Source organism: Battus philenor, unplaced genomic scaffold (assembly GCF_028537555.1).
Source record: "Battus philenor isolate CCGP_79_NKW_IND1 unplaced genomic scaffold, ilBatPhil1.0.hap1 SCAF_20, whole genome shotgun sequence".
Taxonomy (NCBI): Eukaryota; Metazoa; Arthropoda; class Insecta; order Lepidoptera; family Papilionidae; genus Battus; species Battus philenor.
Genome location: NW_027181683.1, coordinates 973252 through 985282, shown reverse-complemented (window position 1 = coordinate 985282; position 12031 = coordinate 973252). Strand labels below are relative to the sequence as shown.

At 32.8% G+C, this 12031-nt stretch overlaps 2 protein-coding genes across 4 annotated transcripts in view; one reads left to right on the top strand and one right to left on the bottom strand.

Annotated features, from left to right (window-relative positions):
- Positions 1–1466, bottom strand: part of LOC137923069 (juvenile hormone esterase-like) — a 53380-nt gene extending 51914 nt beyond the window's left edge. For 2 of the 3 annotated variants that reach the window (XM_068766195.1, XM_068766198.1), the window contains exon 1: positions 1339–1466. The gene's annotated coding sequence lies outside the window, so the exon portion shown is untranslated. Of the gene's footprint in view, positions 1–1203; positions 1265–1338 lie in introns of all 3 variants that reach the window. The other variant, XM_068766197.1, reaches the window with a different exon arrangement.
- Positions 1467–2197: 731 nt separating this feature from the next.
- LOC137922807 (uncharacterized) lies at positions 2198–11901 on the top strand. Its single transcript, XM_068765882.1, has 6 exons — positions 2198–2263; positions 5113–5197; positions 5594–6940; positions 8146–8316; positions 9337–9500; positions 11245–11901. Exons 2-6 carry the CDS (start codon positions 5123–5125, stop codon positions 11429–11431), a joined length of 1944 nt encoding a protein of 647 aa, XP_068621983.1. The 5' UTR covers positions 2198–2263; positions 5113–5122; the 3' UTR covers positions 11432–11901.
- Positions 11902–12031: the final 130 nt, after the last annotated feature.

Sequence of the window (12031 nt, the reverse complement as noted above, 5' to 3'; positions counted from 1 at the left end):
AGCTTTTACATCTATAACTAATCATCCTGTATATTATGTTTATACACTATATTGTTTAAAGTGAAATAGACAATTAAAGGATGCGTCGATATCAACATTTTACAATTTACTCAGTTGTGGAAAAAATGTCGTCTTAACTTTGCTGGGTTCAATGTACCTTTGTTTAATAATTAAACAGATGTCGATAAAATGAACACTTAAAATTATAAGTTAAATTCAAATTGGTACAAAAATACACCGATATAACGAATAAACAACAAAAGGAAAGTAGAATCCGCACCGTGCAAATCAAAATTACATGTAAACACATCCATAATTTTTTAGTTATGCATTTTCTGGTTAAAACGTCCGACATAGTATAGACTATATTTTCAATTTTAAGTTTAAAAGTACTGGAATTGCATTAAAAACATCGGTCAAGCCTTATTATAAAACAAGTTTCATCAAGGCTTCGGCAGTTGTCAACAGTGAAAATATGTAATAAAAACAGTTAATACGAATTGCAATAAACCAAGCTATATAACTGCCAATGTACCGCTTGCATTCCTACAGTTGTCTTAACGGTTTCCCGCCAAATTTAAATTTGGAATTAGTTAGTTTCTTTAATTAGTTTCTTTTTATTTCATCACTATAAACACACTTAAACTTGATATGTACCAAAAACTGTCACTATCATTATTCATATAATTCTACAGATAAAGCTAAATAATTCAAAAAAATAATTCTTTTAATTAATTAGTAATATATATCCCAGTATAATACATGAAAGAAAAAAATGTAAACGTTTTAAATAAATTAAATTTATTACGTATGATATGGCAAAAAAAACTAATTTATCATAATTAAAATCTGTAATTAATTTAATTTTAAGTAGAAATAATTTAAATAAACAGGCACGAACAACCTTGAAAATCAACGATAAATTGTCGCAGTTAATGCATTTCTATAATTTCTAATGACTTATTATTTTTAACTACCTTCATGAACCGGTTGATTACTTTTAATAAAACTGTTATAAATGTATAGACATGAATATTAAAACAAAATAAAAATGTTTTAAGCATTACAAATATATTTGTTATGATAAATAAGAACAGTTTGGTATGGTAGATGGCACGCAAGGTGCATTTAAAATGAGCAATGCAGTCGATTATGCGCTAAAAATCAAAAAAAGACGTAAAAAACGAGAGCATCAAAGCAAACCTGTTTGCGAAAATATCACGATTTCGCGCGGCCGGCGGGACGACTTTTTTTTTAATCCTCACTGAACACAAAACAACACCAACAATAACTTTGAATGATAAATACAGTAAATATAAAATTTTAGACGACACTCACCTGCACACGAGTTACACGAAAAGTTTTACTAATCTTTGATTTAATTCACAGAAGTTTGAATTACGGCTTCGGAGCGCACTCGTGACCTAGCGGGCATCACCACGCGCAGTGCAGCCAATCTACCACTCGCCGACAGTGCTGCCAGGCGGCGGTATATTAAAATGTTGGCAATAGTGAATTTAGGGTTGCGTTTAGAAACTATTCGCTATTCTCAGAAAATACGGTAAAATGTTTAATATCGATGGCGGCAAAGTAAACACTTATAACTAAGTTTCTTTAAAAGCGCTTTTTCTGGAAAAAAGGGGATTGTACCAAACTCATCTATACATTTGGATTAAAGTAATTTTAAATTTAAAACTAGTTTGTGTGGTTTAAAACCTCAAGAAACAAAGTTAACTGATCAGTGCTTATTAAGCCATTCCCATGTTTTAGTCAAAAAAGGTAACAGTTTTTAATAAGTTTTACTTGATAAATAATATGATTAACGCCTTATTTTAATAATGTAGCAATGTATAAACGCATATTTTAATTACTTTACTATTACCAACGATCACTAAAGATGTACTAAGTCTCTTTCATTAGCTCCTAAGTGTCATTGAAAGACGGCCATATTAACTCTTTCCAGCGAATGATTTGCTATTAAGATTTCTTTAAAAAGACTGTACCTCTATGTACTCTATTATGGTGAACAATAGTTATTAAATTTTATGTACAATATGTGTAAGAATTTATTATATAAATTTCTGAATTAAAATTGAGTAAAACCTAATGTCTATATGTAAAACAATAATTACTTTTTTCACACAACCGATATTGAATTGTCAACTACGACGCAGTAATCGTATTTGATAGACGTCACTAGTGAGTTTGTTTTTGAAATACGACTGTTGAAACCGTCGCTTTGAATTTTCAAAACTTCTTTTTCGTAAGTAATATATCTTTATTAAATTTTTATGTTTTATATTTTGTTTTTAATGAAGCTTATGTGTTTTCTTGTTGTTTTTGTAGATTAAAATCCATATTCAGATGTACACAGTGTCTTAAACAAAAATAAACTAATGGCATCTTTATTAATTTGATTCAAATTGTTATGAAAAATTGCATATAATTTACATTGGATATGGCATCAAAATATTTATGAAGTACCTCCTTTTGTTAATGATCCTTTCTTCAAATTATTGATTATTCGTAGATCTATATCAATATTCAATACTTTGAAGAAATAAGCAAATGTCGGTTATGTTTTTTTTAAGATATAAAGTATATTAACGTTATTTAAGGAAAACAAATAGCAATAAAAATATTTTAAATAATACACAAAGTCATAGAATATGGTGGGAAACTTACAAATGTCTACTATTTTTATGAAATTTTGATTTCATTATTGCTAGTACGTAGTATCGATATATTTTCTCTACATTCATTCATACATTTTTCTGAACTGATTACCTTCTTCTGTACTTTGTAATATTTTTTGTGTTTCTCTGATTATTTATATCAAATTCTTTAGTGATTATAAATACATAATATTATCTAAATATTGTAAAAATCGTAAAATATCATTATCAGAATCGAGTTTCAAGATTAAAGGAATCCATTTATTTACTCAAAGTATTTTCAGTATTTTCTATTTATACATATGTTGTACTTTTTTCTGCAATGGTTGATTTGCTGCAAGGTACTATTGTAATTATATTATAACTGCCTTTATTTCTGAATTATTACAATTTTTTCCAACTTATTTTACGTTAAAATATCTTCCATTACCTCTGGTTAGGTGCAGCCCTGAGCTACTAGGGGCCCAACATCACTCTTACATCATCCTCCCACCTTCTGGCTTTTAACCCCGACTTCTTTGGCCCTCGGATACCAGACTGTCACAATTTTGCTCCATTTTTTGCTCTTTGCTTAGGAGCAAGCTGTCCATCTTTATTTTTATTGATTAATTTGAATCAGAATGTCTGTTAGATTTGTTCTTTCCTATATATCTCTATTTATATATATATATTAGGATTCTTTTTATATATAAGATATATATAAGAATTTTTTTTGTTTACTATGAATATATTTCTTGTACTATTACTCTGTGGCAGTTGATTTCCTACAAGGCACAATTAGTTATATTTACTATTCACATTTGGTTCCAAAGAATTTTGGTATATCATTTTCAGTATGTATTTTATTTCTACAAATACCTACATATTTGTAAGTCAAAATGAAGCTTATTCTAAATGAGTGTTTCCCAACTTTTATGGTGACATGCCTTTCTAAAACTCTTATGACCATATATATACTTTATCAAGTTAAAAATGTTATTGATCACTTAAGAAACTTATATGATAGGTTTTAGGAAGAAATCTCTAGGAAATTGTTAATAAACACATTACATAGTTTTAAAAACGTAATGAAAAACTGAAATTCAAATCTCAAATAATTTTAAAAATGATTTTTTAAAGTAATTTATTGTTTTTTGTTATTTTTAAAAAAAATTGTTTTTACAAAAAGGTTAAACCTATAGAAAGTCTTAAACTCATGTTAAGTCCATTTTGGAATTGTCCCCCTTTAATAGTTAAGATAACTCTTGTGGGGCGTGAGCCCAATGTTGGGAAACACTGTTCTAAATAGTAAAAAAAATGTAATTCTTTTTTTACTCTACCAGTGATGTAAATTAAACATATTTTTGTGAATAGAGGTTTTTTTTTATTTTTGTGGACATGTACCACATAAGAAAAATTGAAATACACTAGCAAATTAATGAATAGATATAAAAAATTGTTTTTTTGACATTTGAAATAGTGACTGCATAGAAAAAAAAAGTCTTGTATACCTAAAACCTTAAAGCAAGTAAGTTTTGTTAAAACTTGTAATTATTATTCTATACATTCTTACAATATATGAATTTCTTGAAGTAAACTCTATCAAAATCTCTTTCATCATACTACTGTAGTTTAACTTGATGATTGTATATATCTTATTAGACAGATATGACAATACCTACAATTGTATTTTATTGATGACTTCATCAAATATCTTGGAATTAATTCAAATATTTTTATTGCACAAAAAGTCCATAAGGTATGAGTGTATATAGTATACTTATCCTTCTCCTATATCCATGTAACTCAAAGGTTCACAAACTGAAATGTTTAACAATGTGTATCACATTGGAGGTATATAAAGAATACATATATTGATAATGGCAGAAATACTGAATATTTAAAATATTTTACTTTCATCACGAAATATATTGGTCGCAAATGACGGGCCCCAGAAGAAGGCTCAATCACCCAGAGAGCAATGGAGAGGGGTGTGCTTGGATTTTCTCTGCGAGATTGAATCAGAAATGATGAGATACACAGAACAACAAGGATCAGCTACATAGCTTGAAGAATTGCTTGTCTGAAGTGGCATTTAGGTTCTCTGGGAGTGGTAACCATGTACCGGTAGATGCAACATGGGTAGACCTTGTGGGCAGCGCAGTACCGGTCATCATAGTGATCTTTGAGGGAGTCAGCCGGCATCTATCGGCTGAAAAGATGAAATATACTGTATAGTTATGATTGATAATGTAAGGCTTAATTTGAGAGAAGTTTAATCTGTTTAAGGAGTAAGTATGGGATTGTCAGGGCACTTGAAACATTTGGGAAGTACTATTTTTTTATAATATATGGTAGGGTAGCTAGGAGAGGATGCTTGGTTCAAACCTCACTTCAACTTTGTTTAATGATACAATGTCCAGTTAATTTATTTGGTTATGTATTTTGGTTTTTTCAGTAAAGAAGCCATGGATTCAGTGCAAGAAAGAATTTGTAAATTAAGAGAAGAAAGGATCGCTAGAGAGAAAGCGAGGATAGAAAAGGTATTTATATAGGAATACCTTATTGGTTTTAATTCTTTGGAAATTTGAAAATGCCTAAGTACATTACTAAAAAACTTAATTTTGATAAAATAAAATCACTATCACATTTTTGACATTGTTGATCCTTTTCCAATGTGAGTAGTGCACATATAAGGCGCAATGGAAATTGTATTTATTTCCATATAAACATTCTACAAATTAGTTTGAAACTTATAAGAAGTTGTAAATGAAATTGGTTAAGTTATTCTGAAATTACAGTGGTGAATGAGGTGAAATGCACAATTATTTTTTTTCTATATTCAGTCTGATGACTATCAGAGGATTTTTATATGGAGTGTAAAATTTTATTTAATTAGAAAAATAATTAGATGTGTTCATTGCAATTTTTTGTTTCAGTTACGTCAGCTTAATCTCCAAAAATATAATAAAAATGATTCTAATAGCAATTGGAATCAATCAAAAACTCCTTCAACAAGTAATGTATCCAGCTTACACACTATGAACGTATCAAAGTGCAATACTACAACTGTGAAGAACAACTTTCACATGAACACCGCTTATAAAAGACCAGCTTCTGCACCGGCATCTAAAACAACTATTCATTCTGCGACCATGTCTAAAGTAAAACAGCCCAATGGTCAAGTTGAAGCTAAAGTTAAAGCAAGCAGTTCACATCAAGATATTAAAAAACCAGTTGAGAATGAAAAAGTACAGGGTGATGTAAAAAAAGATTTGACCAAAAAAACTACCACTGGTCAAGATGTGAAGGCAATGAAAAATAACAATGAAGTTTCAAAAGTGAGGCACATGAGCTTGGCAGCACAATCTTCTACCCAAAGTATGCCTTCAACATCATCAGCTGTGGCCTTTAAATCGTGCATGAGTAGAAAAAGTTATGTACCAACAAAACAAAGTTCAAAAGATGCTTCATCAAAAAGGGTATCAGTGTTTGAACGGTTATATCAACCAAAAGCTGTTCCAAAAGCAACCGCCAATGAATCACAGAAGTTAACAGATACTAAACACACAAAGAAGGTAGTGGGTAGTGTAACAATTAATGAAAGAAGAAAAACCATTTCATACATAAAACCTTCAGCTCCACCAGTTAGAAGATCAATATCTGCAGTGCATTTAAAGAGAACAAATAAAAGTGAGTTAAGCAAATGCATTCATAACTGGGCATCAGTTGGAGAGAAACTAAACGAGGTAAAGATAAACGAAGTAGACGAAGATGAGAGCATTGGATATGAGAAGATAGTGTCCGCTGTTAAAAGCGAGAGGAAGAAAGTCAAGTTCTTAACACCGATTTCAATGAGATACAACACACCGAAACCAGAGGAATTACAAGAGAGATTAAATAACTGGTTGCAAAAGCGTGGCAAATCTCTAAATTCATATCACCATTTGCAATGCTTTGGTATTGCACATTTATCCAATAATTTGACATCTATAGAAACATCTAAACTTGAAGTATACGATGAAGAAAATAAGGAGAACATTGCGTTAGATTCAGATAGTGATGACAAATCTTTCACTGAGAATTTAAATGATAGAAAAGATGATTTTGTTATCGAAAGCAATAAGGAATTCAGGGGTGATAAGTGGCGTAGAGCGAGCTATAGTAGTGATAATACAAGTATGAATGACAGTAAGGACATAACTCTGACACCGTCTTGTAAAATCAACCAGGCTGATGAACTTCTGTTGGGTGCATTGAATGATCTCACAGAGCTGCTAAGAGAGGTATTCACTTTTTATAACTTCATATCTTTAATTAATATTTTAAATCAGGGATGAACAAACCGTTTGCGTAAACATGTTTATTATGCCCGCTGAGCAATCCTAAAATTAAATATATTCTATCGACTTTCTCTCATCAACTTATTGTTAAAATTAATTAATAATTATACATAATATACATTTGGTATGCCAAAAGTTTCATCTATGTTCTTTTTTCCCTTCTTATTTTGTTTATGTTTATTTTTGATAAAATCTGTATAAATAATAAGTTTAAGATTCTGCGCCTTCTGCTACAAATTTGTATTAATTTAATTTGGTTCATACATTAAAAAGGTTGCCTGCCCCTGTTTTAAACTATTGTTATGTATTATATAAAAAATTTGATTACATGTTTGCCTCAAAAAAAAATTGCTGTTTGAGGCAGCTGAAGACTGATGTTAAAAAACTGAGAAAAAAATCTCATAAAATATTATGCAAAGATTTAAGAAGTGTGTATATGTACATGTAAAATGTTATTGAAACTTAAGGCCTAAGGCAATTTGGTACGAATATACCAAATTTTCAGAGATCAGAAGAACCAAGGTCTGCTTTTTTATGCTCATCTGGAGTGACGGGGGGGGGGTTGAAAAAACGTGGCGTGGGTAGGCCCATCACCGGTTAATGATGATCTGCTGATATGATGATGATTCTTTTCACCGAGTAAAGGTCAGCTAAGAATGGATATGAAATCCTCTTGCAATGAGAGTTCATAAATGATGATTAGATGTTCATAAATTAATTCATGTTATTAAAATATAGGTGTTAAACTTTGAGAATATGCATTTAATTTTAGAATATTTTTTGGCATGTTTAAAGTGACTAAGAGTGGGTTTTAAAATCCTACTCATAAAATGCAGTGCGGGCCATGAAGCGGGCGGAAAATACACCCAACACGGAAAATACACGAAATAACACCTGAAATTGTAGTAAATTTGAAGAAACTTTCATATCGAAAAAATTTCGGGCTGCAAATGGTTGAGTGCGAGCGAGACAACAGTGTATGTTTGTGTGAATGAGACAAGAAATTACTCCTGACTGACTGGCACGTGTCTATAGATTTATCCGTCTCAACTTGAAACTTTTTTCTTTTTAATTATTTGTGTATTAGTCTTTCTAGAAATTTGTGTCGTAAAGATTAAAAAGCTGATATTCAATATTAATGTTTTCAGGGCTTTGACTGGGCTCAGTGTGCACGATGGCTGCGAGCGATTCGGCATCGTTTCCCGTCCGCCCCGGAGAGCGCTGCCTATTGGGAATGCAGAGCTGCTCTGGAGGAACGTCGTGGAGATCTGCCAGCTTCCATGCAGTGTTGGGAGGAGGCCATTGCAATGGGAACCGAGGTATGTCTTCTCTTTTATTCTAAGGTTGTTTCTAGAAGGGATAAAGTCTTAGAGAATTTGTATATCAAATTAAAATGATCTTTATTCAAGCATGCATTTACACGGTGTTTTGACATAAAATGGTGAATGTAACGCTCAAAATGATCTGCTGAGAAGAACTTGCCGGAAATTCAACAGTTGCTCTTTATAAACTTTGAATCGATTTAAGAATGCTTGATAAAAACTACACAATGATGAAATACACCTAACTAACCCAAGCACATTCCTAGGTCACACAAAAATCTGATTTATATACTGGTTGCCAGGACGCAAGCCAAAATTACCACCTAAAAACAAGTTATCCATCAACTAAATCATCCTAAAACCAATATGAATCATGGTATCCAATTTTGGAGTCCACCTTGCAACAACAATATTGAAATAGTGAAGAGATTTCTGATTAAAACACAGAGTCACGCTGAATAGACAGTTAAACTGAAAAATGACTTGGAATAAATTCATAGTGAATTATTTTGTGTTCAAGTAGTACAATCTGGTGAATGACAGGCCTGTCAAGAATGTCTGGAATGTTCTTCCTAAGCAGCTTTGTTAGGGTTGTTTAAAAATTTGGTTAAAGAGAAAATAATTATCAAAATAAGCAAATGATACTTGTTTCAACAGCTAATAGATACCGGACTGTTCGTATTTCGTAAGAGATAGCGCTCTACGAAGCCGAAATTAGTCGATTGTCTCTTTCCAAAGGTCGATGTGGAATATTTATTGCCGAATACTGTAATGTTTAAATAGGAATTTATATTTTAGCAATATATGTACAAGAACATATATGTTCAGGCCTATGCTATATGATACAAAGAAAAGTATTGTGGCTTGAGCTTTTCCTCCTAAGTAATGGAGTGATGCTGTAAATTGATTTAGGCTCATATTCCGTGATTGTTCAACTATCTCTAGGAGCCTGTGAAAGCTTCTTCTGAATATTAAAGTGTATATAACTCAAGTAAATGTTAACATTTGATATTCCAGCACAAAGTTGTAGAGGAGAATCTGGATCAACTGCTGGACAAATTCATGCAGCTCAAGATCAGTCCGAGCAGCGGACGTGAAAAGCAGATGGACCAGAAGATGGTGGATGTAAAGAATGTCTTGAAGAGCACCATCATCAGATTTGCGGTGCACAAGGCCAAGATGTAAGTAGACCTTGTTCCTTATCTGGCTAACTTAAAATTTCAAACATGCTGTTTCACATGAGCAGGTAGTTGTACCTTGGCAAAAGCCTCTCATGAAGGTCACCATGATGTCTAGTCTTGCACTGTCCGCATCCTGAAACTTCCCGCCACCTTAACTATGTAGTCCTGAAGGATGAAAATAAAGTTTATAAGAAATTGGGAGGTATGATAGAATTTACCTAATAATGTAAAGTTTATGCTCCGAACACTGCAGGGGGGGGGGAGACACAAGTAAACCGAAAAAAAATAAGCAAGTTGTGTCTGTGATATTATATTATTGAGAAGGATGGAAGAATTGAAGCGATATTTTAAAGGTATGCGGAAAATGATGAAGAATGATAGAATATGTGAAAGAAGAATGAAGAAAAGTGAGAAATAGAAATACGAAAGACGAAATAAAAATATAAACCCTTTGAACGTTGAACGAGAGGGCCTAATAAGGTATCAAAAAAAACTAGTCGAATAGAAAATTCAACAAATAATACAATAATTGAAAATGTAGTTTTAATATATGTATAATAAAGTGATTCTATTTACAGTTATATTCCTGCCTAACTCTTTCCTTAAACACTCCTTTACCCCAGCTCTCCAGGTCGATCTTTTGAACATATTCCAAAAGCACACCACATTTCACCAGTATACAGGCAAGCCTCCTTACAAATTGTTTTACAAGTAATGTTTATCAATATTATTAGAATTTGTTCCATATGTTGGAACATAAAGTTTACTCAATTATACAATATGTTGACTTTTAACCATGGTATTTAATGGAATCAGGCGTTACCTCGCGGAAGTCCATCCTAAGTAAGAAAAGGACCAATATTTAGCCACTTCTGCACCAAATTCACACACAAATTCACAGTCTCTGTGTTTGGCACTAATCGGTGTAACATAACTCCTGAAGATGCTCCGTGGAGGGGTGAAACACGTGTTGAGTAATTTGGTGGTGGCGGTTGTGTGATTCGCATTGTTTGCCGCATACGCATTTATCAGCGGGCTGGCGGGCGGTGCATTTCAGACTACCACTGCATGTGCGGAAGTGGCTAAATATTGGTCCTTTTCTTACTTTTATCCATTGAACATGGTAACTTCATGATTGTTTACAATATAGGCTTTGGTATCCTAGCGGACTAAGACTAGATCATAGATCATGGATTTACTTTCCGGGATAGTCTTATGTAATTCAAAGTTGTGTGTTAATTATATAGGATTGCTTACAAACAGAGGATGTGTAGTATCATCCTATGTACCATAATACCAGGCTACAATGACCAACTTGTCTGTCAAGTGTAGCTATTATGGTTTATACCCACATAGATATCTTTAAGGAGTGCTTATGCCTTGCAGTGGGTGTCTGTGGTTTGAATGAAGCAATATAACTTTCTTCAAACACAGGCTTTGTGACCACATATCTCTACCATCCTCGGCTGAAATAGCTGAACATGGCAGTAACTACATTTTCCTCTGCTTATTTCTCCCCTTCACTTCACTTATTTACAAATTGTTCATTCATCACTTAAACAGTAAAATGGTGATAAAAAAATATTTGAAATAATTATTATACCTTAAAATGTAAAGGCCCTGTCTGATAATATGATAAGGGGAGGAGAGGTCCTAAAACGGGGGCCTTAAAAAATTAGTAAATAGGAATTTTAAATTTGTAAACAATATAAGGGCTGCATAAATAAATATTGTTGTCCTGTAGGAGGCAGTCAAACCAACACGAGGCTGAATCATATACAGTGACTCCTGTGAGGCGAAGCGCCCGTCTCAGCACCCACGGAAGCGCTAAGCGTACGCCCCTCCAGGTGTGTTCTACTATCAGCCAGGCTACCAGCCTTGGCCACCGCGTCGTCTTCGTGCCTAACGACAGTCTCTTTGGAACACCCTAAGCAATATCTATGAATTATTAAATACCTTTTGCTTCTTATAATTTGACACCATATTTCATAGGTTTAGGTACATATAAAGAAGGTTCAAATGTCTATCTCTATATATAAATACCCCTTGTATTAAATATTTGGTCATCATGGTTTTTAGGGAAGCTTATACATTGCAGTCTATCAATTGACTTTATAATGAACATATAAATACATTTGTGAAAGGTAGGTTTGAGCTGGATTAAGACCAGTTTCAAAATTATGAAAACTATGAGAGCTGTGTTTCCCAACGAGAGGCCCACACCCCACAGGGGGACAATTTAATTGTGGGCACTTGGAAAGTGGACTCGATACGAGTTTAATCCATTCGCTTTAATATAAAAATTATATTACATTGCGAGGTGTGAGAATTTTAGAATGTCTAAGCCATAAAACTTCTTTAAGAGCTTCAGTTTGGTCAGATATGTACAATTTAATCTGGTTGGGAAGCTGGTGAGCTCTTATATCTCTTGTGCATGCGCTTCATGAAGTAAGGCACAGGAGGGTCTCCAAAAGGTGACCTTGGCCTGGGCTCTTAATGCAGGCTTAAGATTTATATAGGTTTAATATAAA

Bases quoted from the DNA above. Each gene is read 5' to 3' on its own strand.
- LOC137922807 (XM_068765882.1), top strand. From the start codon at position 5,123: ATGGATTCAGTGCAAGAAAGAATTTGTAAATTAAGAGAAGAAAGGATC. The intron at 6,941-8,145 runs GTATTCACTTTT...TAATGTTTTCAG, and splicing joins TCACAGAGCTGCTAAGAGAG to GGCTTTGACTGGGCTCAGTG. The intron at 9,501-11,244 runs GTAAGTAGACCT...GTTGTCCTGTAG, and splicing joins GCGGTGCACAAGGCCAAGAT to GAGGCAGTCAAACCAACACG.